This window comes from Schistocerca gregaria, chromosome 7 (assembly GCF_023897955.1).
Source record: "Schistocerca gregaria isolate iqSchGreg1 chromosome 7, iqSchGreg1.2, whole genome shotgun sequence".
Lineage (NCBI taxonomy): Eukaryota > Metazoa > Arthropoda > Insecta > Orthoptera > Acrididae > Schistocerca > Schistocerca gregaria.
This window is the reverse complement of record NC_064926.1, coordinates 398,573,131-398,598,579: the sequence shown is the minus strand read 5'-3', so window position 1 is coordinate 398,598,579 and position 25,449 is coordinate 398,573,131. Positions and strand designations below refer to the sequence as shown.

At 38.5% G+C, this 25,449-nt stretch overlaps 1 protein-coding gene across 1 annotated transcript in view; it reads right to left on the bottom strand.

Moving 5' to 3' along the window:
* Positions 1-25,449, bottom strand: part of LOC126282194 (putative helicase MOV-10) — a 461,728-nt gene that overhangs the window by 273,704 nt on the left and 162,575 nt on the right. Inside the window, exon 6 of the mRNA XM_049981723.1 lies at positions 11,537-11,655. Within this exon, the coding sequence (XP_049837680.1) occupies positions 11,537-11,655 (119 nt within the window). The remainder of the gene's footprint in view (positions 1-11,536; positions 11,656-25,449) is intronic.

The window sequence follows — 25,449 nt, the reverse complement described above, 5'->3', positions numbered from 1 at the left end:
ACAGAAGAATGCTGAAGATTAGATGGGTAGATCACATAACTAATGAGGAGGTATTGAATAGAATTGGGGAGAAGAGGCGTTTGTGGCACAATTTGACAAAAAGAAGGGACCGGTTGGTAGGACATGTTTTGAGGCATCAAGGGATCACAAATTTAGCATTGGAGGGCAGCATGGAGGGTAAAAATCGTAGAGGGAGACCAAGAGATGAATACACTAAGCAGATTCAGAAGGATGAAGGTTGCAGCAAATACCGGGAGATGAAGAAGCTTGCACAGGATAGAGTAGCATGGAGAGCTGCATCAAACCAGTCTCAGGACTGAAGACCACAACAACAACAGTTCCTTCTCAGGAAGGAAAGAGGAATATGTCTGGGACTGTTGGGAAGCAGAGGTAAAGCACTCAGACCCCTGTGAGTGACCTGTCTCTCCTTCCTAACACTCCAAAACCTACCCTTATTCCCACCCCGAGGAAGGAACCAACAGTTCAAAAAGCATGGATCATTTCTTCACTTTTAAATCTACCTTATCTGGAATTTTGCTACCTGAACACAAGCACTGGCCAGTCATACTGTCTGCTTGTAGTTTAAGTGAATAACCGGCATTATTCATTTATTTATTTAGTGCAGTGTTCCTCCCCCTTGCAACTGTCCAGATCCTCCCCCCCCCCCCTCTTTCCATATCCTCCTAGCCTCTCTCTTTCCATCTCCTCTTCCTCCTCTCTTTTTTCCATCTCCCCCTTCCCATTATCTCCATCCATTCTGTCCAACTCCTCTTCCCCCTTCTTTCTGGCTGTAGATATACTATGCATGTCTCTTTCTCCCTCTTCTTTCTTTTTCCATCTTGCCCTCCCCCTTCCTGTTCCCATCTCTCCATCCCTCCATCCTCTATCTCTCTTTCCATCTCTTCCTCCACACTGCTCCCTCTGTCCATTTCCTCCCCATCTCTTCCTCTCCCATCTCTCTGTCCATCTACTACTGCCACCCTCTATCTCCTACTCCCACCTCTCTCTGTCCATCACCTCCTGCCCCCCATCTGCCTCTCCAGCATCCCTTTCCCACCCACTCTGTCAAACTGCTTCTCCCATCCAACTGCCCATTCCCTCCTCCAATTTCTCTCTGATTATCTCTTCCTACCCCTCTCAGTGTCCAATTCCTCCTCTTACCTCTGTCCATCTCCTTCTAACCCTCTCTATCTGTCCACCTTCTCTTTCTCTCCCTATCTCTGTCCACCTCATTCTCCTCCCCCATTCACTATCAATCTTTTCCACCCACATCTCTGCCCATCTCCTCCTTCCACCCTCTCTATCTATCTCCTCATCCCTCCTCTCTCTGTGCATTCCTCTCTCCTCTCCATCTGTTCATCTTCTCCTCCCCTCTCTGTTCATCTCCTCCTACCCTCTCCGTCTGTCCATCTCATCCTCCAAACTCCATCTGGCCAACTCCTTGTCCCCCTTTATGGCTGTCCTTCTCTATGTCAATTTCTTACCCCTAACTCTACTTCTACATCTCCATCCCCCTTTCTCTGTCTATCTCATGCTCCCCCCTTCCCTATCCATCTCTCTCTGCTCAGCCAGACCCATCCACATGTAAACAACACAGAATGCATTCTAATACATGGTGTGTAAGCAGACAAGGAAAAAAAAATTCAAGGTTTTTCCCTGATTTCCAGGCTACAAAATGCACTTTCTCCCAGGTGAAAACACTTTTTCGAGGATATGTGACAGTATACATCCTCTGGACCATAAAACCTATCAGTCCTTTGAATAATTAAGGTTTTGTACACCGGCATAGAACTTTCCACCACTTTACCTGAAACAAATCCCAGAAAAAAATGCATTTTGGAAAGACCTCTGATTTGCAGCAACACGTACGCTGCAAATTTTCATATTATGAAAGTATACAGTCAAATTCTGCCAAACACAGAATGTTATTTTCTGAAGCATTGAAATCAAGATCACAATGGACTTTTGTAAGCCAATCATAGCCCATGTCACTTGATCTCGGCAGCTCATGATAGCACATATTCATCGTGTTTACATGAGGTTCCCAAAAACCGGATTTCGTAAACCGATCTCCCAGTACTGTTTCTGGGTGGTCACGTAAATACTTCAAAACTGGCTCTGAAAATCTGCATCTAGTTGCCAGTTTTTCAGTTCTGCAATCAATTTTCGCTCCCATGCAAACACAGCTGGCATTGAAACATGCTTAAGCTCTCAGGTTTCCTCTTGTTTTAAAAAATTTTGGCTAATATAGACAAAGTGGTTTTTTGAATGGCGAAGGATAAGTAGAAATATTACACTGATGATGTTTACACCTCGTCTAACTGAAGAGAAATAGTGACTGAGCTGACTAAATCATAAACTATACGTGCTGTTTTCCAGGTGCCATAGTTAACTGGGGTAACAAATCTGCTACAGACCTTAACATGTAAACACAACAATGAAAAACCGTGTCCAAAATTCTGTTTTCACTTTCAGAAGATGTGTTACATGTAAACGTAGTGATTCAGTGCATAGGATATGTGATGTAGTCAGAATACAGCAACATCACTGTTAAGTAGCACAAACACACAAATAAGAACAGTTAATGGTTTAAATTAATGTACATAGTGTAGCTACATGAAATGCTAAGCTTTCACATATAACATTTGTCTTTTTTGTGTGTGTTACACTTTGACACATCACACAAATGTGCCAGTAAAATTTTAAGTAATGACGTAAATGTATGGTCTTCTGGGCTCGAAATTCTTCTAAGTGGCTGGCTCTCAAAGTGTTAAGCTTTAAATAAAACTCAAACACTTGGTGATTAAAGAAATTCAAAGCACATTTACACACATAACATAACTCATACGGTGTAAAATAGAAAGTACTTTTAAAGTAACACTTTTCAAACAACCAATTGCAATATTTTCCCGCAACCTGTTAGAATTCATTTCCGCAGCTGTCAGAGAGTGCCAGAAAATGGAATTACTGTGCCTGCACAGCTATGATGACATAGATAGCCCATATGGGTATCAAATTAACAGATCTTACATTACATCATAAACGAAACAGGACAGCAGAGGATATTCCAAGAGCATCAGAATTTCATACACCAGACTAAAATGCATAATTTGACTTAAAGAGCACATCTGTATATCCAGCTTCACAAGGAAGTAGGCCCCAAGCTGATAATAAACTTTTCAGTGTGATTTTTGGAGTGCAAATTTTCTTGGAGTATCAGTACTGTATTCATCTCATGTTTAGTTCTTTATTATGGCATAATGCCATATGTCCCAAAAGATAACAATGTTCTCTTGAAATTCTGTAAACAGCTGACATTAGCTAATAGTGTTTCGAATAAATTGACTGCCTCTGCTGAAAACATTAATTAAAGCCAATTTTTTTGGCAAATTGACAAAAATAACTTTATCGTTCTGCAAGGCAATTAATACTTACTTGGCTGCCAAAAACCTGGAAATAAAATAAAATTAGAAAACTTAAATTAGTAACATATTTTAGCCTCCCATAATGAAATGAAAATTTTAATTCACTTTATGGTTCCTGGCTACAGAAATCTGTTTTGTTCTTAGAGCTGTAAACCAAGAGGAAACAGCAAAATCACTAAATGCAAACGTGGTTCACATGTGCAAATCTGGCAGCTTGGGTGCACCAGAAAAATGTTTCCAGGTAGCATCTGGCTGTTTGTTGCTACTGATGATACAGATCATGTCTAGTTACCTTGGATACAGGTAACAGCCACACTTCAAGTAGCCCGAAGTGAGAGAAGGTACTGCTCCTATGCGACTCAACTGTGCATGCGCATAAGCCTGCTGGTAACTATCAAACAAACCTAATGTGACATCACACCCATCAGAATCAGTTTGTTGTTATGAAGTATTGCATAGTCTTCGTCCTTTACTGTTCACATATCCTTGTATGTGTGCTGTGTTTTGTTTGCTGTAAATGGCACATTTCCTTTGCAACTTAAGTTTTATTTTGTTCCCCTCATTTCTGTTTTACTGCAGCAGTATTATATTGCAATAATGGGCTACAGTAAAATTCTTTGTTAGAGTATCAGTTCTTACCAGTCAATTCTACAAAAATTTAACTGAAAACTAAAACAATGAAAAATTCCTGCATTTATTCCCAGTTTTCTCACTGATGAAAAAAATTCTGGGTTTTTCTCAGATTTCCCAGTTGTCCCAGAGCGTATACATCCTGCAATACTAAATGCACAATATGCCAGTTCTGCAGGACAGTTTTAGGCATCTTGTGTTGGCAAACCTTTCCACCCTCCACGCCTATGGGAACTAGATGATTCTTACTGGTTAAAATAATGGTTATGAAGGAGACGTGAAATATAAACACATATATACTAGCCCTTTACCTACTGCTACACCCACAAACATGTGCAGCACATATACTGCACAAACCTTCTCCTACCCCTCTCTCTGTTCATCTCCTCGTCCGCCCTTCCAATTACCCACCTCCTCTTATCCCAATCTCTTCCCATCTCCTCCTCCACCTCTCTCTATCCATCTCTCCATCTTTCTCTCTCCATCTCATCCTCACCATTCTATCTGTCCCCACCTCCTCCTCATGCCTCTCTCTGTCTGTGCCTCCTCCCCCTATCTCTGTCCATATCCGCCTCCCTCCTGTCTCTGTACATCTCTTCCTCCTCCTGTCTCTGTTTATTTTCTTCCCCTCTCTCTGTCCAACTCCTTCTACCCCTCTCGAACTCCTCCTCTGCCATCTTCCTTTTCCACCTGCCCTCTGTTCCTCTCCATATTCCATCTGCCTCCTGCATCCCCTCTCCCCCCCCACCTTTGCTTTCTCTTCCCCTTCTTCCTTTTCCACCCATCAATTACCCAACTCTACTGTCCACCTACCTCCCACCCCTCCCCTTCTTCAACCTCTCTTTATGTCCTCCTCCCCTGCTCTCCGACCATATGGTTCTCTCTCCCTCTCACTCTCTCCATCCCCTCCTCCACCCTTTCTCTGTCCATTTCCTCATACCTCTCTCTGTCTGTTCATCAACTACTCAGCCCTATCTCTGTGTCCATCTCATCCTTCCACCTCTATCTATCCATCTCCTTCTCCACCCTGTCTCTCCAATTCCCCCTCCTCCTCCTACTTCTCCTCTCCCTCTCTCTCCATCCCCTTTTGCACCCTTTCTCTGTCCATTCCTCCCACCTCTCTCTGCCTGTTCATCAACTACTCGGCCCTCTCTCTGTGTCCATCTCATCCTTCCGCCTCTATCTATCCATCTCCACCTCTGCCCTATCTCTCCAATTCCTCCTCTCTCTCTCTCTCTCTCTCTCTCTCTCTCTCTCTCTCTCTCTCTCTCTCTCTCTCTCTTAACCACACAGTACTTGTTCTCAGGTAATAAATATAGGACCACTGCAGACCTATGGTACAGAGCAGAGTCAAGCATCTGAATTAGAGGCTCACACAGTTCTGCGAATGTGTAGGCTGCAAAATTCAAGTGTAGGCTGCAAAATTCAACACTTGCACCCCAGAGTGGTGGTGTTCTGGGCTCCACCTAATAAGTCATGGGTCCACTACACACAGGAGGCAGATATATTGACAGCAAGGGCTGTGTGGAGATGACTGGGTGATATTTCAGTTTAGAAGGTCTCAGGAAATCACAGAAAGGGCATCAGTCTAAAAGGATGCAGGGCAAAAACAGGACGAGGATACATCTAGCAGCAACCAGTATTGTAACTGCAAACTGTTGTACCTGTGCTGGGAAAGAACCAGAGCTCAAAGTGCCAATGGAGCTTAATTTGTTATAGGTACTGAAAGCTGGCTAAAGCTAGACTTAAGTTCAGCAGTTATTTTTACAAAGCCTAATGGTGTTCAGTAAGGATAGATTAAGCACAGTTGGTGGTGGAGTGTTTATTGCTGTTAGGTTTAATTTACCTTTTAATGAAAGTGAGAGAGATAGTTCGTGCAAGTTCATATCAGTAAAGGTTATACTTGACAAATGGAATAAATCTGTAATTGGTTCCTTTTACGAACCCCTGGAGTTTAATGATACAGTTGCTGAACAGGAAACTTGAGCCTCACTCCAAATCGGCATGCCATTCATAAAATTATAGTTGATAATGACTTCAATCTACCCTTGCTATGTTGGTAAAAATGCATGTTCAAAGCCAGTGGTAGGCATAAAATATTGTCCAAAATTGCACTGAATGATATTTCCGAAAATTATTTTGAGCAATTGATTCAGGACCTCACTCGAAATGTAAATAGCTGTGAAAACATTCTTGACTTCTTGGCAAGGCAAAATACTGAGCAAATACAGAGTATGATAGATACAGGGATGTGGACCACAAGGCTTAATACTGTAACATCCAAATCCACCAAAAGAAAAACGGAAACGCAGATAAATATCACTTGACACCTTCCTAAAAGACAGTCTTCACTCCTTCCAAACTGATTACATAAGAGCAGACAAGATGTGGTGTACATTCAAACAAATAAAATTGATGACAATTGAGAGATATATAACAAATAAATTAATGTGGGATGGTACTGATTCTCCATGGTAGACAAAACAAATGAGAACTCTGCTGCAGAAGCAACAAAGAAAGCATGCCGCATTTAAAAGAATGCAAAATCTTGAAGACTGGTGATGTTTTATGGAAGCTCGAAATTTAGTGTGGTCTTCAATGTGAGTGCTTTTAATCGTTTCCACAACAAAACTCTTGACTCGAAATAACAAAATTAAAGGTTTTCTTGTCATATGGAGAGCACACCAGTGGTGAGACACAATCTATATCTTCATTGTGTGATAACAACAGTAATGTTGCCAATGATAGTGCCACTAAAGCAGGGTTATTTAACACAGTTTTTCCAAATTTGTTCATCAATGATAATGAAGTAAATGTTCCAGAATTCAAATCAAGAACAGCTGTCAAAATGAGCAACTTAGAAGTAGATATTCTCAGTGTAGCAAAGTTGCTTAAATCATTTAATAAATGCAAGTACCCTGGTCCAGAGTATGCTGATAGAATAGCTCCATACCTAGCAATCATACAGAATCATTCACTCAACAAAAGATCCGTACTTAAACAATGGAAAGTTGAATAGATCACTCCAATGCTCAAGAAAGGAAATAGGAGTTATTTGCTGAATTACAGACTGATGTCACTAACGTCAATTTGTAGTAGAGATTTAGAATACATACTGTGTTCAAACATCAGGAATTACATGAAAGAAAATGATTTATTTATAGTTAATCAGTACAGTTTCAGAAAACATCATTCCTGTGGGGAAAAAAAATACCTCTTTACTCCCATGAAGTACTGAGTATTATTGACTGGAGGTTTCAAATTGATTCCAAATTCCTAGATATCCAGAAGGCTTCTTACACTGTTCCCCACAATTAACTTCCAATCAAATTGTGTGTCTATGGAATATCATATCACAAGGGGAGGCCATGATGCTGGGATCACAGATTTACTTCAAACTTTGTACGCCTTTAGTAGCCCATTAAAACAACATAATGAGCAAGCAGTAAGGTGCACTACTCTGGCAATTCTCACAAAATCTCAAGAGAAGTTTTATGCATCTGTTATGAGGCTTATTTATCTGTGAGTAGGTGCCACACGTTAAGAGATCATGTTGGTCAAGTGATTAGTGTTCCAGCTTCGTAAGATGAGCGTGTATGACACAATGGTTCGACTCTCACTTTAATGTAATTAATGACCTTTTTTTTTTCATCATTGGTAAAATTATTTAATTTATATGACATTTGAGTGGTAATATAATGAAAAAAAGAAACACATGTATTTGCATGATGTTTCAATTTATGTTCTCCATGTCTGTATGACAAACACTATCCTGTAATGTCAGATGTTAAGAGCACATCCAACGAGTAATTGTACATTACTCTTGTGGTCTGGCACACTATGAGTTACTATACTACTCACTGTAAAGAACATCATTTGCATCATTATTTATCTAGGTCTGACTTGAGCTTTCCAAGCCTGTCCCTATCCATGAAAATTTAATTACAGGTAGTAAGTAGTTAAATGGCATATGAAATTCACTACAACTTCATGAAAATGCATATGGATTTTTTTTATTATATTACTTCTCAAATGTCATATATATTAAATAAAGTGACCAGTGATGAAAAAAATATAGATTAAAAAGTAAGTGTTGGCGGGGTTCGAAATTTTGTCTGCAACCTTCTCCAGAAGTACTAACATGAACCACTTGGCCACAATGATTTCTTATGCCCAGTACCATCACACAAATACATCAGTTACATAATAGACATGTAAAACTTCTCTTGCAATTTTCTTGGAATTGACAGAGTAGTGCACCTTACTGCTCACACATTACATTGCTTTAATGACCTCCTAAAGGTGTACAAAGTTTGAAGTAAATCTATGGTCCCAACATCACGGCCGTCCCTTGTCAGTTGTGAAATTAGATCATGATTTCCTTTCAGAAAGGTAACAGTTCATATTAATTGACAGAAAGTCATTGAGTCAAACAGAAGTGATGCCTGACATTCCCCAATAAGTGTCGTAGGCTCTCTGCTGTTCTTATTTTATATAAATGATTTAGGAAACAATCTGAGCAGCCCTCTTAGATTATTTGCAGATTATGTTATCAATTACCATCTCATAAAGTCCTCAGATAATCAAAAACAATTGCAAAATGATTTAGACAACATATCTGATTGTGTGAAAAGTGACAATTTACTATGTGTATATATCGTCAACATGAATACTAAAAGAAATGTGCTAAATTTTGATTACCCAATAAATCAGACAAATTTACATGTTGTGAATTCACTTACCATTTAAGGATTACAATTACAAATAACTTAAACTGGAATGATCACACAGATAATGATGAGGGGAAAGACTGTGATTTACTGGCAGAACACTTAAAAGATGCAACAGGTTTAGCAGAAAGACTCCCTATACTATACTTGTCCATCCTCTTCTGACACACTGCTGTGCAGTATGGAATCCACATTAGGAAGGTTTTAATGGAAGACTTCAAAAAAAGTTCATAGAAGGGCAATTCACTATCACAAAATAAGGAAGTGAATTGATGTCACGGACATGACATGCGAGATTGGGTGGCAATCATTAAATCAGAAGCATTTCTCATTGGTGCAGAATCATTTCATGAAATTTTTATCACCAACTTTCTCTCTTGATTGAAAAATATTTAGATGTCATCCAAGAAATATTCATTATAATAAAATACAGAAATCACAGCACACACAAAAGATTTAAATATGCATTTTCCTGCATAATGTTCGAGAGTGGAACGGTAGAGAATACTTTGAAGGTTATTTGATGAATCCTCTGCCAGCCGCTTAATTGTGAATTTCAGAGTAGTCACATAGATGTATCTGTAGTACACGTACCAAATTTTGTTGAAATTGATCCGATGATTATAAAGTAGATGTTGAACACACACATGTACTTCAGTTTTTGTATATAAGGGGTAGTCAAATGAAAATTCGACAGATGGAGAAAAAAGTAAGTAAACTGCCTATTACTTCAAGAGTTTTCACCACAACTGTTAATACATTTATCTCTCGAGAAAACAAGATGGTAAGTGCCTTCATGGAAAAATGTTTGCGGCTGCCTACAAAACCATAATTGTACCCAGAGGCACACCTCTTCGTCTGGAGTCAACTGACAGCCACAAATCTCTTTTGTCAAGGGTCCAAACATATGGAAATCACCTGGGTCAAGATTAGGACTGTATGGAGGATGTATAAGGGCTACCCAATGAAACTACTGCAACATAGTCAAAACTACCTTGGCAACACATGGTGGGCATTTTGTTGGCAGGTTGTTTCGACTACACTGCAGAAGTTGTCTTTGAAAGCCCTTATGCATCCTCCATACAGTCCTGATTTCTCACCTTGCAATTTCCATATGTTTGAAGCCATGAAGAAAGGCATTTTCAGCCATTGATTTGCTTCAGATAAAGAGGTGCATGCATGGGTACCATTATGGTTCCGTAGGCTATCACAGTCATTTTTCCATGAAGGCATTGACCATCTTGCTTCACAGTGAGATATATGTAATACTACTTATGGTGATTACTTTTGAAATAAAAAAAAACAGTTCACTTACTTTTTTTCCATTTGTCTCATTTTCATTTGATTTCCCCCCTTTGATATATTCCAGTCCTTAACTGCGGGTTTGTCCTTGTACATGTAAGGCACATACATTGTTCACATCTCCTTCTTTCCCCTCTTGCTGTCCATTTCATCCTCTTCTCTTTCACTCTATCCATCACTTCCTCACCCATCTCTATTCCCCTTTCTCTATCCACTCCTCCTCACCCCATCTTTCTTCACTTCCTGCACCTCCATATCTCTGTCCATCCCCTCTTCCCCCTCTCTCTCTGAACATCTCCTGCCCTCTGCTCTGTATGTCCCTTCCTACTTCCTCTCCTTGGTCCATCACTTCCTACCCCTTTCCCTATAGCCTCATCCCCCTCCCCCACACTCAGAATCCATCCCCCCCCCCTCTCTCTCTCTTTGCAGCCATGCCCATCCACATGTATAGTACCAGAAACACATTACTACACACACAACATGTCTGGTGCTCAGTGCAGCCAAGATATCAGAGATAACCAGCACTTCACACATCCACCTTCACCTCCATGAGAGAAAGGTGACTCTTATCCCCAGACAATAAACAATATGTGTACCAAATATAGTTGAAATCAATGAAGTTGTTCATGAGGAGAAGAAGAAGAACATACACACAACACATACGTTCATTTTTATGTATGTAAATTATACAACAGATGTTTATTAATAACTAACAAACATTAAACAAGCATGCACACTGGTAGTCTAACATATAACATGTTAGATAATAATCTCTTTAACAACCTTATAGTGTTATTTAATTATATACAATCACTTGTTATTGCACAAGTGGAGCTATAACTTATTAAAATCGCATTTAACAACAGGATGCAATGAAGTGGACCTGACATGAAAATATTTTTTCAGATCTTAAAAGTACACTCAAATTGATTTATTTATTTGTAATTTTTCACCTGACTTTTAAATTGTTATATTCAGGTGTATGATGATCTTACAGTATTAAACTGAAATACGTAATTACAACAATATTAAATAAGGATTTAAGAATAGATCAATACTACCTAAGTAGAAGAGACACTGAACAGCAAACAGGTGCATAGAAAGGTTGATAACTACACAAACTTTCAGTCTTTCAAAATCTGTGTGTGTGTGTGTGTGTGTGTGTGTGTGCACGTAAACTTTGGAGGATGACTTTGTAAGCTTATCAAGTTACCATCCTTCCTATGTGCCTGTCTGCTGCTCACTGTCTATTCTATTTAGTGATGAGTGATCTAGCCTCAAATATGTAACTGTTCTAGTCCACACAACACCCCCGGAGTAAATAAAAAATATAATGTATTTTGTAACATGTTTGAAGCTACTCTGAAAACTGTGCTACTAAGAAATTTAACAATGGAAGCAGTTACATATTTCTACCAATTTAATTACCATATGAAATGACACACTTACGAGGGTGGTGGCACTCCACTGACTATGGGATACTCTACTGACACCTGAACTTGGCTTAATCTTTTGTAAGGACCAACTGGACCCAATTCATCAACTTCGACATTCTGAATTCTGAATACCTGAAAGAAGGAAAACAACAATAAAAAATCACATATCACACACGCACGCGCGCGCGCACACACACACACACACACACACACACACACACACACACACAGTGACATAACAAGTGTCATTCAGATTAATGATGACAGACGATAACTAGAATTAGCAAGTAAGAGTAAAAGGAATGGTCATCATACACATTGAAAATATTTTGTATTACTTTTGCATCACTATCTTACTACACGGTAACAGAAATACATTATATAAATACAAATTATTGCCTCTTGTTTTCTCCATTGATGGCTGCTCTGTTTCTTATTGACAGGAACTGCAACTAACAAATCAAGTTCATGGAAATATTATGAACAGGCAAGTACTTACCTACAGCTGAACTATACTTGTTAGAGGGGGTACACAAAAATACATGACAACTGCTCATTTCTGAATTTTCATTCTTTTTCCTGTCTTTGTGAGAGTTTTAATACACAAAATTGGGAAGGGAACATGTAGCAAAGCAGCAAAAAGGATGGCTTTTCAAAAGACAGTGATTATCTTTCCATGTCCCTAAGCACCATTCAATGTAAGTGGTGGCTGGAACTGTTTCCATGTTCATGTCAAGACATATTTTTTGGGTACTGATCAATGTCTTTTTGAACGTGGATCACTTTGCAAAATGTACTGATATGGAACAGTCAAAATTCCCATAGATTTAAACAACTCAACTCAGTGCAGTGAGTTCCCTTGCTACTTTTTGTCATAATTCGTACAGCCCTTTTTTTGTAGCTTTGTTTGTCTATTCCGGTCATTTGTCCCCCAGAACATTATCCCATAATTCATCACAGAATGAGCATAGGCAAAATATGTTCTTCTGGTGCATGAGATATTACACACTGAATTTATTATTCTACGTGCAAAGTATGCTGAAGGTAATCACTCTGCATACATGCATGAGTGTTTCTTCAGCTTTGTCCTTAGTGCACTTGGTGATGTTTCACTGATTAGAATGTTACTGACAAGTATGCTTCCTTGCAGAACTCCAATATTAATGTATTCTGGGTCAGAAAGGTTTTTTATGGCAGGACTGGAGTTTATGAACTTCCAGCATGCTGGAGTAACTGTGTGTCAGCAACCTCCATTATTAAAAAGAACAAAAAGCTGGTCCAAAACTGCAAATTTTACTTTTTGATTCACTCAATGACTGGTTTCTGGCTGAGACTCATTTTCAAAATCATTGTAACATAGTCGAAAATGGCATTTCCAAATACCAGTGTACCGGTACGAAATGAGTGCTAAGATACAAATGTGTCGATAGGGAACATTTGTTGTGAACGAGCCTTAATTTTCTTTTTTTTTTTTTTTTTTGTTTGGTTGGTATGACATTGTCAAAGATATTTAGTATACATCAAGTCATGGAACAAACAACATCATATGTTTTCATCATGTTAACAATGTTGAATTTTGTACCAGAAAGTGATGATTTGCGGAAAGCATTAATTTTTTGTTTTCAATTGAAAAAAAAAGTGCTGCAGAGTCGCATTGAATGTTGGCGAGCCATATGGTGATCATGCTCTACCAGAAGCAACATACAAAAGATGATTTCAGTGGTTCAGAAATAATGATTTTGATGTAAGAAATGAAGAATGTGGAAGACCACCAAAAAAGTTCAAAGACGCCAAATTGCATGCAATATTGGATGAAGATGATACTTTGAGTACGAAGGAAATTGCAGCAACGCTAAATGTTACACAACAAACTATTTATGACCGTTTGAAAGCTATGAGAAAGATTCAAAGTGTGGAAAATGGATGCCACATGAATTCAAAGAAAGACAGATGGAAAACCGAAAAACCATTTGTCAAATTTTGCTTCAAAGACATGAAAGAAAATAAAATTTGCGTAGAATTGTTACTGACGACGAAAAATAGATTTATTTTAAGAATCCCAAATGGCAAAAATCATGGGTTAATCCAGGACAACCATCAACATTGACTGCAAAACGAGATCGATCAGAAAGGTGTGGTGTATCATGAGCTTCTAAAACCTGGTGAAACTGTGAATACTAATCGCTCAGACAACAAATGATCAATTTGAACTATGAATTGATCGAAAAAAGACCAGAATGGTCCAGAAGACATGGCAAAGTAATTTTTTTACACAACAATGCACCTGCACACAAAGCAAAACTGGTTCAGGATACAATCAAAACACTTGGCTGGGAGCTGCTACCCCATCCACCATATTCACCAGACTTGGCCCCTTCCAATTACCATTTGTTTTCATCAATGGGACATGCATTGGCTGAGGAACACTTCGATTCCTACGAAGAAGTCGAAAATTGGGTGTCTGATTGGTTTTCTTCAAAAGACGAACATTTCTATTGGCATTGTGTCCACAAATTGCCAGAAAGGTGGTCAAAATGTATAGAAAGCAATGTTCAGTACCATGAATAAAATGTTTTTATTTTTCAATTCAAAATTAGTGTTTCATTTTCACAACAAACGATCATTTCATACCGGTACACTTGGTATGTGAAAATGATGTCAAAAATGTGCAACAAACAGTTACAGCACATACAGAGGTGTGAACGAAACCACTTATTTGCTGTCCCTCTTATACCTAGAGCTTCCAGTTTATTCAACAGAATTGTGTGGCCTACTGTATCAAAGGCTTTGATGAAGTCAAGGAAGATGCCTGTAATATGATCTCCTTTATCTAGTGCTTCCAGAACATTTGTAAAATGAGCCACAGCTGATTGTGTGCTTTTACCAGGCCTGAACCCAAACTGATCTTTACACAAAAGGCTGTACTTTGTTATGCAATCCATGGGTCTAATTTTCATTGTGGTTTCCATTACTTCTTGAAAACGAAGACAGTAAAGAGATGGGCGTATAATTTTCTATATTTTCAGGGTCTCTTTTCTTGTGTAGGGATAGGATCCTTGCATGTTTTAGTGTCTCTAGGAAGCAATCTGTGGTGAATGATTTGTTTATGATGTGTACTGTCTATACAGCCCTTTAGCAAGCATGCAGGCACTTCATCTATACCTGCTGAGGATTTATTTTTTAGGCTTCTAACAACATTGCTTATTGCTTCTGAAGAGGTGGGTCGCAGCTTTATTGTGTTTGGAACATAGTTCAGTGTTTGTATGGGCTATATTTTGTCAAATGAGCATTGTAGCTCGGTAGCTATGTTGGTGAAATACTGATCTGCAAAGTTCACAATTTTTATTGGATCATGCATTGTGGCATTGTGGTACCATTGTGCTGTTAATTATATGTTTACCTGTATGGCTTTTTTCTGTTTGCCTCATATTTTATGACATTCAAGGCTGCATTCATTTTATTTTACTGCCTTTTCTTTAATTTTAACATTTTTAGACCTTTTTGCTGTTACTGAAACTTTACTATACACATTCTTTGTATATTTGGTAGTATTTTTGAAATGCAGGGTCATTTTGGTTGTTTTTTATGCTGCTCTGGTGTTTGAGTGTTACAGAGGGTCCTTATCCTGTTAGTCACCCAGTTGCTTTTGTTTTGTGTTTTTGTGACTCATAGTATTTTTGGGAACAATTCTTCAAATATCAATTCAAGTTTCAACAGAAACTTTGAAAACTTCCTATCCATACTAGTCTCCATGTACACTTCTCCCATGTATTATTGTTCAACTGAATGGTACATTCAACCCTTCTATATGTTTGTATTTTAGTTTTGTTTTGTACAGCTGTACTGCAATGATCTGAAAGACCCAGGTTACCTACAAGAACATCACAATTTTGTTTCTCCAAGTCAATTAGTATATGGTCAATGACTGACACTGAATGCTTAGTTACCCCTGTGCCTGTGTTAATCAACACTCAACACTGTGTTGCAGATACCCATCTGGATTAAATGTGTTGATGTTTAAATCTCCATAAAAGAGAATTATGCCCTTAGGATTAGTAATCATGTCCAATACTTGGATTAGTTTTGCTATGAATGTATCAATGTCACCACAGGGAGAATGTCAAATACATAGAATAGTTAGTCTTTGGAACCTATTTCCCATTCTTATCTCTATAGCTGATATTTCTACATGTTTTTCTTCACTTAATGAAATAATGTTATTTCCAACTTTATACATAATCCCTTCCCTTACATAATAATGGCATGCTAGATTATATGAGCTTAGAGCTACACATGCAATTTCAGATTCCCTGTACCAATGTTCTGTTATGCAAACAAGTGAACTATCAATAGTCTGCATTTCTACTTCTAGCTGTTGCTCTTTATTTCTTATGGAATGGATATTTTGTTGGAGAATTGAGAAACACTGAGCACTTCTTGACTTGAAGCCTTCTTGTTTACCTTATCTTCATCTAAAAAGCATTTGGATGACGAGGACCTACAGTTTCCTTGTAATTTGCTTCACTATCCACTATTGTTTATACTGGCTTCTTGGAAATTTTTGCATGTTTTGCTGTTACTGCTGATGGTTCTATCACTTCTACATTTTTGAGGTATTTTGGTTGTTGCTGTTGGGTCTTGTGGAAGCTTTGCAACTATGGGTTTGGTTTTGAAGTTATTTTGGTGTTTTTTATTTCCTTGGTTATAAGGTTTGGCAGATATTCTTTACCCAAGCCATTCAGGTGCAGTCCATCTTTTATGTGGAATCTACATCCTATATTACTCACATCAATGCATTTCACATTTTTAAAACGCCTACAGATTTTAGCAAACAAAGACATGAATGCCCTGTCAGTACTAATCCTTGTTGTGATGGCAGAGCCAGTGCTTCACTGTGGGAATCACCTCCTCATCATCCTCAAAATGTCTTCCATGAGTAGCATCTTTCAATGGACCTAACACATGGAAATCCTCAGCTCGCTGCAACATGTCAGATGTGACAGCTGTGGATTGTTTCCCAGACCACTGCAAATGGTGGAGCTCCACTGAACCACCTTCTGATCACCTTACCCTCCATGCCCACCAACTAACTGTACTTCTGTCAACAGCAGATGCTCCATAGACTTTGCAAAAGCGTTTTTGAATATTCCCCATAGTTTCTTTCTCTGTGGTGAGAAATTCAATGATGGCATGTTGCATCAGCTACAGACATATTTTGAAACTGTCCTGCAGCTATGCTATCTGTCGGAAGTGATGGAAACTTGACACGCTCAGTCAGGAGACTTTGAATAATACATACGTAACGTTTTGCATTCACAGCATTTTTTTTGGCTGAGAAAAAAAAGGTGCAATACTTTCCGGGCAACCCTCATACTACAAAAGCAAAGAGGGCTTCACTGCAAACTTAAATGTTCCCAAAGCATTACAGATAAACGAAATGCGAGTGAAGCCAAAGTTAACATAAGGAGAATCATCCATAAAATGAATCTGAAAGTACAATTTTATATACTGACCTGACAGAAAGTCCAAAGAAGTTTTGGTGTTACATTAAATCAGTAAATTGACTGAAACAATCCATTTGTGACAGAAGGACAAAATTCTTAACATCTTTTTCCAGAACCTGTTTCACTGAGGAAGACCATACTCTAGTTACTTCTTTCAATCATTGCACAGAAGTCAAATGACAGGTATTGAAATAATTTTCCATGGGATACAAACGCAACTGGAAAATCACTCAACACAGGAAAGGTCACTGGGCTTGAGAGTGGAGGAGTGAACCATTTTTAGTGATTGGAAAATGTGCAGGTCATTCCGGTTTTGAAAAAGGGTTCTTGAATGGATGCACAAAACTACAGGCCAATATCTCTGACGTTAGTCTGTTGTAGATTTAGGAATATGTAGATGCTATGCCCTTGAATTCAGAAAGGTGTTTGATTGTTTGATACAGATCTGCACTGCAGCCTAACAAACAAAATACAAGTGTACGGAATATCAGACCAGTTGTGGGACTGGAAATAAAGAGTTTCTCGCGAATGGAACATTGCCTGTCATTCTCAATCAGTAGAAATCTTCAGATGAACAAGTAACTTCAGATATACCATAAGGCAGTGTTATTGGGCCATTACTTTTCAAAACATATTTAAATGGTGTAGTGCATAATGTGAAATGTTCCCTAAGGCAGAGTTTCATATACTGATATCTCCGATATTGGAAAACATCCTGTGGAAAATGTTGCTGAAAACAGCCATTCCTACATTTGCAGGATGTCATTTTCCCAGCTAAGCCTGCCATTAATTGGACATCAAAGAACTTTGAACAATGTACTCTGTGTATCTGCTGACCTTTCTGTGTTGTAACAATTCTCTACAAGTTTTTGTATGAAGGACAAAAGTGGATATAGTTCATTTTGATGAGGTTTACTGTCAGTGAATTTACTGTGAATCAATTGAGTACAGTACCAAGCAAACTGGTTAGCACTCTTCTCTGACTTTTTCCCTGTCATAAAAAATGAAATCCAATCTTTGTCAAATTCTTGATTTCAAATACATTTCTCGATTTAGTTTAATGTCATTTTACTTCACTGTAAGTGACATTTTGTCCACACTGTTAATTTTATTTCTGCATTTTCTGCAATATTAGCTCCAATGTAGGCTTAACAGGTTACTTGACTATTGTAAGGTGTCAACTGGAGTTCGATAAATCTGACATGTTGTGTGTCATAGATACCTATTGACCAGCAATTTCTGTACAAAACTTGCTTCCACTGAAGGCAAGCTCTCACAGCACAAAGTCAATAGCTGCAGGTAAACTGTATGAAGTTAGAAATATGGAAGCAGACTTTTTCTGATCCTCGGACTTGCAAATATTGCAACAGTACCTGGAGTCGAAAGTCCAACTACCCTCATAATCAACATGTAGTGCAGTGTCACACAATAATGTACACAAATCACAGGTAATGTAATTATCACTGCAGATATCTCCATTCATGAATACCTCTACCCAAGGGCTGGGTAACACGCTTGATTACATATGTTTGGAGAGGCACAACTATGTTAAATATGTACTCTGCAAATCACTGTAAATTGCACAGCATAGGGTAGGTAGTATTGTATCACAACTTACAGTTTCCTGTATTTCCAACTGTGTATTGAGTGTGGGAAGAGTGACTCTTATATACCTCTGTGTGCACTGTAATTAGCGTACTCTTTGTCTTCGTGCACCCTATGGGTGCAATGCATAAGAGAGGGAAGAATATCTCTTTATTCTTCACTTTATATTTCATCTTGAAACTCTGTAAACCGTCTTTGTGGAATAACTGGCATTTATCTCCAAGCATCTGTCTACTCAAGCTTTTCATAAATTCTACGAAGCTCTCTCATCAGTCAAAGAAACGTCAGACCATTTGTCCTACCTTTGTTTGTGCACATGCAGGGTCCCCTTTTAATCCTAAAAGATACACTTGAGTAATGTTCTAAAATGTGAAGTACAAGTGATATGGAAGCAGTCTCCTTTGTAGAGTGACACAATTTTCCCTGTAACCTGCCTGTGAACTGAAGTCAGACACCTGCCTTACCTCTGACTGATCCTAGGTAATCATTTCATTTTATGTTCCAACAAATTTTTACACACAAGAATTTGTAGGAGTTGAATGATTCCAATTATTACTCATGGATCTTGAAATAATAGGACTCTACTTTTCTATGTTTCCTGGAGCACAAAATTTCACATCTCAGTCATTCAAAACAAGTTGTCAATATTTGAAATTGTATCAAGATCTGGATGTTTGTGTAGCCTTTTTGGAAACTGTGAACTGAAGTCAGACACCTGCCTTACCTCTGACTGATCCTAGGTAATCATTTCATTTTATGTTCCAACAAATTTTTACACACAAGAATTTGTAGGAGTTGAATGATTCCAATTATTACTCATGGATCTTGAAATAATAGGACTCTACTTTTCTATGTTTCCTGGAGCACAAAATTTCACATCTCAGTCATTTAAAACAAGTTGTCAATATTTGAAATTGTATCAAGATCTGGATGTTTGTGTAGCCTTTTTGGAAAAAACTTCATTATAGATAATTGCATCAACAGCAAAAAGTCTGATATTATTATTATTATTTTGTGCCAAGCCATTAATATACAATATGAACAGTAAAGGTGCCAACACACTTCCCTGAGGTACACCTTAAGTTACTTCAACTTCTGCTCACAACTCTCCATCTGAGATGACTTGCTGCATCTTACTACCAAGATATCCCCAATCCAGTCCCAAAAATCTGTCTGGTCATCTACATCTACATGGATACTCTGCAAATCACATTTAAGTGCCTGGCAGAGGGTTCATCGAACCACCTTCACAATTCTCTAACATTCCAATCTCGTATAGCGTGTGGAAAGAATGAACACCTATATCTTTCCATAAGAGCTCTGATTTTCCTTACTTTATCTTGGTGATCATTCCTCCCTATGTAAGTTGGTGTCAATAAAATATTTTCGCATTCGGAGGAGAAAGTTGGTGATAGGAATTTCCTCAGAAGATTCCGCCGCAACAAAAAACGCCTTTCCTTTAATGACGTCCAGCCCAAATCCTGTAGCAATATTCTAAAATAGTGTAGGCAGTCTTCTTAGTAGGTCTGTTACATTTTCTAAGTGTCCTGCCAATAAAACGCAAGCTTTGGTTAGCCTTCCCCACTACATTTTCTATGTGTTCCTTCCAATTGAAGTTGTCTGTAATAGTAATACCTAGGTATTTAGTTGAATTTATGGCTTTTAGATTAGACTGATTTATTGTGTAACCAAAGTTTAACAAAATTCCTTTTAGCACTCATGTGGATGACCTCACACTTTTCATTATTTAATTAACTGCCACTTTTCGCACCATTCCAATATTTCTTCTAAATCGTTTTGCAGTTAGTTTTGATCTTCTGATGACTTTATTAGTTGACAAATGACAGCGTCATCTGCAGACAACCGAAGACGGCTGCTCAGATTGTATCTCAAATTGTTTATATAGATAAGGAACGGCAAAGGGCCTATAACACTACCTTGGGGAACGCCAGAAATCACTTCTGTTTTACTCGATGACTCTCTGTCAGTTACTATGAACTGTGACCTCTCTGACAGGAAATCACAAATACAGTCACATAACTGAGACAATATTCCATAAGCAAGCGATTTCACTATGCGTCGCTTGTGTGGTACAGTGTCAAAAGCCTTCCGGAAATCCGGAAATATGGAATTGATCAGAAATCCCTTGTCAATAGCACTCAGCACTTCATGTGAATAAAGAGCAAGTTGTGTTTCACAAGAATGATGTTTTCTAAATGCGTGTTGACTGTGTGTCAAAATAGCATTTTCTTTAAGGTAATTCATACTGTTCGAACACAATATATGTTCTAAAATCCTGCTGCATATCGACTTTAACAATATGGGCCTGTAATTTAGTGGAGTACTCCTACTATCTTTCTTGAATATAGGTGTGACCTGTGCAACTTTACAGTCTTTGGGTACAGATCTTTCGTCAAGCGAACAGTTGTATATGATTGTTAAGTAAGGAGCTAATGCATCAGCATACACTGAAAGGTACCTAACTGGTATACAGTCTGGACCAGAAGACTTGTTTTTATTAAGTGATTTAAGTTCCTTCACTACTCCAAGGATATTTACTTCTATGTTACTCATGTTGGCAGCTGATCTCGATTCGAATTCTGGAATATTTTCTTCGTCTTCTTTTGTGAAGGCATTTCAGAAGGCCTTGTTTAGTAACTCTGCTTTGGCAGCACTGTCTTCAATAGTATCTCCACTGCTATTGTGCAGAGAAGGCATTGATGGTTTCTTGCCGCTAACATACTTCATATATGACCAGAATCTCTTTGGATTTTCTGCCAAGTTTCGAGACAAAATTTCGTTGTGAAACTGTTATAGGCATCTCACATTGAAGTCCGCACTAAATTTCGAGCTTCTGTAAAAGAACACCAATCTTGGGAATTTTGCGTCTGTTTAAATTTGGCATGTTTGTTTCATTGTTTCTGCAACAGTTTTCTAACCCGTTTTGTGTACCAAGGAGGATCAGCTCCATCGTTTGTTAATTTATCTAGTATAAATCTCTCAATTGCTGCCAATACTATTTCTTTGAATCTAAGCCACATCTGGTCTACACTTATATTATTAATTAGGAATGAGTGGAGATTGTCTCTCACGAAGGCGTCAAGTGAATTTTTATCTGCTTTTTTGAATAGGTATATTTTTCGCTTATTTTTCGAGGATTTGGGGGATTACAATATTCAGTCTCACTACGGCAACCCTGTGTTCACTAATCCCTGAATCTGTTTTGATGCTCGTTATTAACTCAGGGTTATTTGTTGCTAAGAGGTCAAATGTATTTTCACAACCGTTTACTATTTTCGTGGGCTCATGAACTCACTGCTCGAAATGATTTTTTCAGAGAATGCCTTTATGTCCCTTATGATAGTCCTTTTCTTAATAAATTTTAAGTGGTATCACATCAAAAGTTAAGGAATATAGTATCCACCTGATTACCTTGATTCGTGATTTTCCGGACATCATGTGAGAAAAATGCAAGTTGATTTTCTCATGACTGGTGTTTTCAGAATCCAGGATGGGTGGCATGTAGATCAAAGTGCCTAAGATACCTCATTATATTTAAGCACAGAGTAGGATTCTACAACAAATGGAAAGAAATGGCTCTGTGCACTATGGGACTTTAACTTCTGAGGTCATCAGTCCCCCTAGAACATCGAACTAGTTAAACCTAACTAACCTAAGGACATCACACACATCCATGCAAGATTCGAACCTGCGACCGTAGCGGTCGTGCAGTTCCAGACTGTATCACCTAGAACCACTGAACCACCCTGGCTGGCTACAACAAATGGACTTCGATGCAACTGGACAGTAATTTTGTGGATCACTTCTGCTCTGCTTGTAGATGGGTGTGACCTGTGCTTTCTTCCAATCATTAGGCACATTTTCTTGTTCAAGGGATCTCCACCATACTATGGTTAAAACTGGAGTTAGCTCATCTGCAAATTCCGCATAGAATCTCACAGGGATTCTTTCAGACCCTAGATCCTTATTTAATTTTGGTAGTTTTAGATGTTGCTTTGTGCCACACCAACTGAAACGTGAAGGGTGTGGTGGCTACGGTTAATTCACCAGTTGATTCTGCTCCTGCAAAAGGTAATAGAAAATTTAGTAGTATAGAAACATTTTGTGCACTTTGTATCATTATCGTCACAGCCTGCAGGGATCTGACACAATTTGCAATACTATTCCTGATGTATTACCTTCTACCTAGTACATGTATGTCTACTGTCAAAAGTTATCACGTGTAGTATCTAAAACTACACATAATCTTCTTGAAAACCTGATATTTATTGTCCAGTTGACAAGCATTTGTTTCTATGACATTAAGAGCAACATAAATACTGGTAGGCAATGAATCACTTCAGATACTGAGCAAGTAATAATGTATTTCAGTTTAGACTGAGAGTTAGGTGCTCCTGCACATTTTAATAACAGTTTACACTTAATGAGAACTTGATCAGTACATTCATAGTTTTTATTATATGTAATGCAATATGTTTTGGCATTTGGTCCAATGATATCAGCTTTTCTCAAGAGGTACCTGACTTGGGATAGAGTGCAGCCTTCCTACTCACTCCAGTACCAGGAAGATCATCCTGGAGGGAATGGAATGAGGAAAAATTCCCACTAGCACCCAGGATTTAACCCACAACCTCCAGGGCCACAGTCTAGTGCTCTGTATACCTGACCATCATAGCAACTTAACCACAAAAGTACCTAATTTATTTACTTCTGCTGTATTTCATGGTATACAGAACCTATGAGGTAAACAAAAGTGATCAGAGCAGAATCAATATGCTGGCTCTGCGTCACACTAGAGTTTGAAATAAAACGGCAAAGGTATCACTATTTTTTTCACTACTTTCAAAACTGTTCCCTTTGACTCTTCCCTTTGTTTCTCTCCATAAATCTGAAATACCTGATGTAACAGGCTTATATGGGCAAAAAATCGGAAAGTATTTTCTCTTGTTTCCTAACGACACTTCATAGCTGACATGTTGCAGTTAGAAAAAAATGAAGTACAAGGATCTTTGGCCAACACATGCAGGCAACTGTAGTCCACATTAATTTTAATTCGAAACTACTGGGGTCATCATGTCATCATTTACATCTATAGATAGGACTTGCATTCGGGAGGACGACGGTTCAATCCCGTCTCCAGCCATCCTGATTTAGGTTTTCCGTGATTTCCCTAAATCGTTTCAGGCAAATGCCGGGATGGTTCCTTTGAAAGTGCATGGGTGATTTCCTTCCCAATCCTTCCCTAACCCGAGCTGGCGCTCCGTCTCTAATGACCTCGTTGTCGACGGGACGTTAAACACTAACCACCACCACCACATCTATAGATACCTATCATCTCTGTGGCAGTAAGTCATTCCACTGATGAAAATATTGAAAGGTACATCCACATCTACATTCACACTCAGCAAGCCATTATATGGTACATGGTGGAGGGTATATTATACCTCTACAAGTAACTTTATTTCCTGCTCCACTTGTGGATGGAACAAGGGAAAAATGATTTTCTGTAAGCAAATGTACAAGACCTAATTCCTCCCATCTTTTCTTCATGGCCTTATGTGAAATCTAAACTGGCAGCAGTAGAAATGTTCTGAAATCGGCTACAAACAACAGTTTGTATAACTTCCTCAACAGTGTTTTGTGAAAAGAATCTTGTCTTCCTTCCACAGATTCCCATTTGAGGTCACAAAACATCTCCATAATGCTTGCATGTCGATGAACTATCTAGTGACACATTTAGCACCATGCCTCTGAATAGTTTCAATGTCTTCCTTTAATCTGAACTGGTGGGGATCCCAACACTTGAGCACTATTCAAAAGTGGGTCTCACTAGTGTTCTATATGAGGTCTCCTTTAAAGATGAGATAAACTTTCATCAGATTCTCATTGGCCTTGCCTACTACATGCTTACATGCTCATTCAGTTTCATACCACTTTGCAATGTCATGCCTAGATATGTAACTGACATTTCTTTATCAAGCAGCAATTTATTAACACTGTCTTTGAACATTACAGGGTCTCTATCCCACTCACCTACATTAATCTACATTTTTCTACATTTAGAGCAAGCTGCCATTCAACACACCAAATAAAATTCTGTCTAATTCATCCTGTATCCTCCTGCAGGCACCAAAGATGACAATTTCCCGTACGCAACAGGGTCACCTGCAAATAGTCATGGATTCTGCTCTCCTTATCCATCCTTTTCCACTAGAGAACAAGAGTGAACCTATCACACATCACAGGTGCACTACCGATGAACAGTTGCCATCCAGTATAATATACTGGGTTCAATTACCTAGAAAGTTTGGGAGCTACCCACATATTTGAGAATCGATTCCATATGCTCGGACCTTTGTTAACAGTGTGCAATGGGGAATGGTGCCAATGACTTCCAGATATCTCGGGATATATAATCTGCCTGTTGCCCTTCATCTGTGACTCACAGAATATCACACAGGAATAGGGCAAACAAGTCTAAAGAGTACTCTTCGTAAAACGAAATTGGGATTTCATCCAGATCTGGCAACTTACTTGGTTTCAATTGTTTTAGTCGCTTCTGTACACCAGGGATGCCGATTACAAAAATGGTTCAAATGGCTCTGAGCACTATGGGACTCAACTGATGCCGATTACAAACAGGAGTGTATGAAACAGCCAAACAACGTTATGTTTGTATGATCCTCCTGCATGAATGATTTCTGAAATGTGAAATCTAAAACTTCAGCTTTCTTGTTGCTGTCTTTTATTGTCAGACCGAATTAGTCGATGAGTGACTGGAATGAAGCTTTCAATC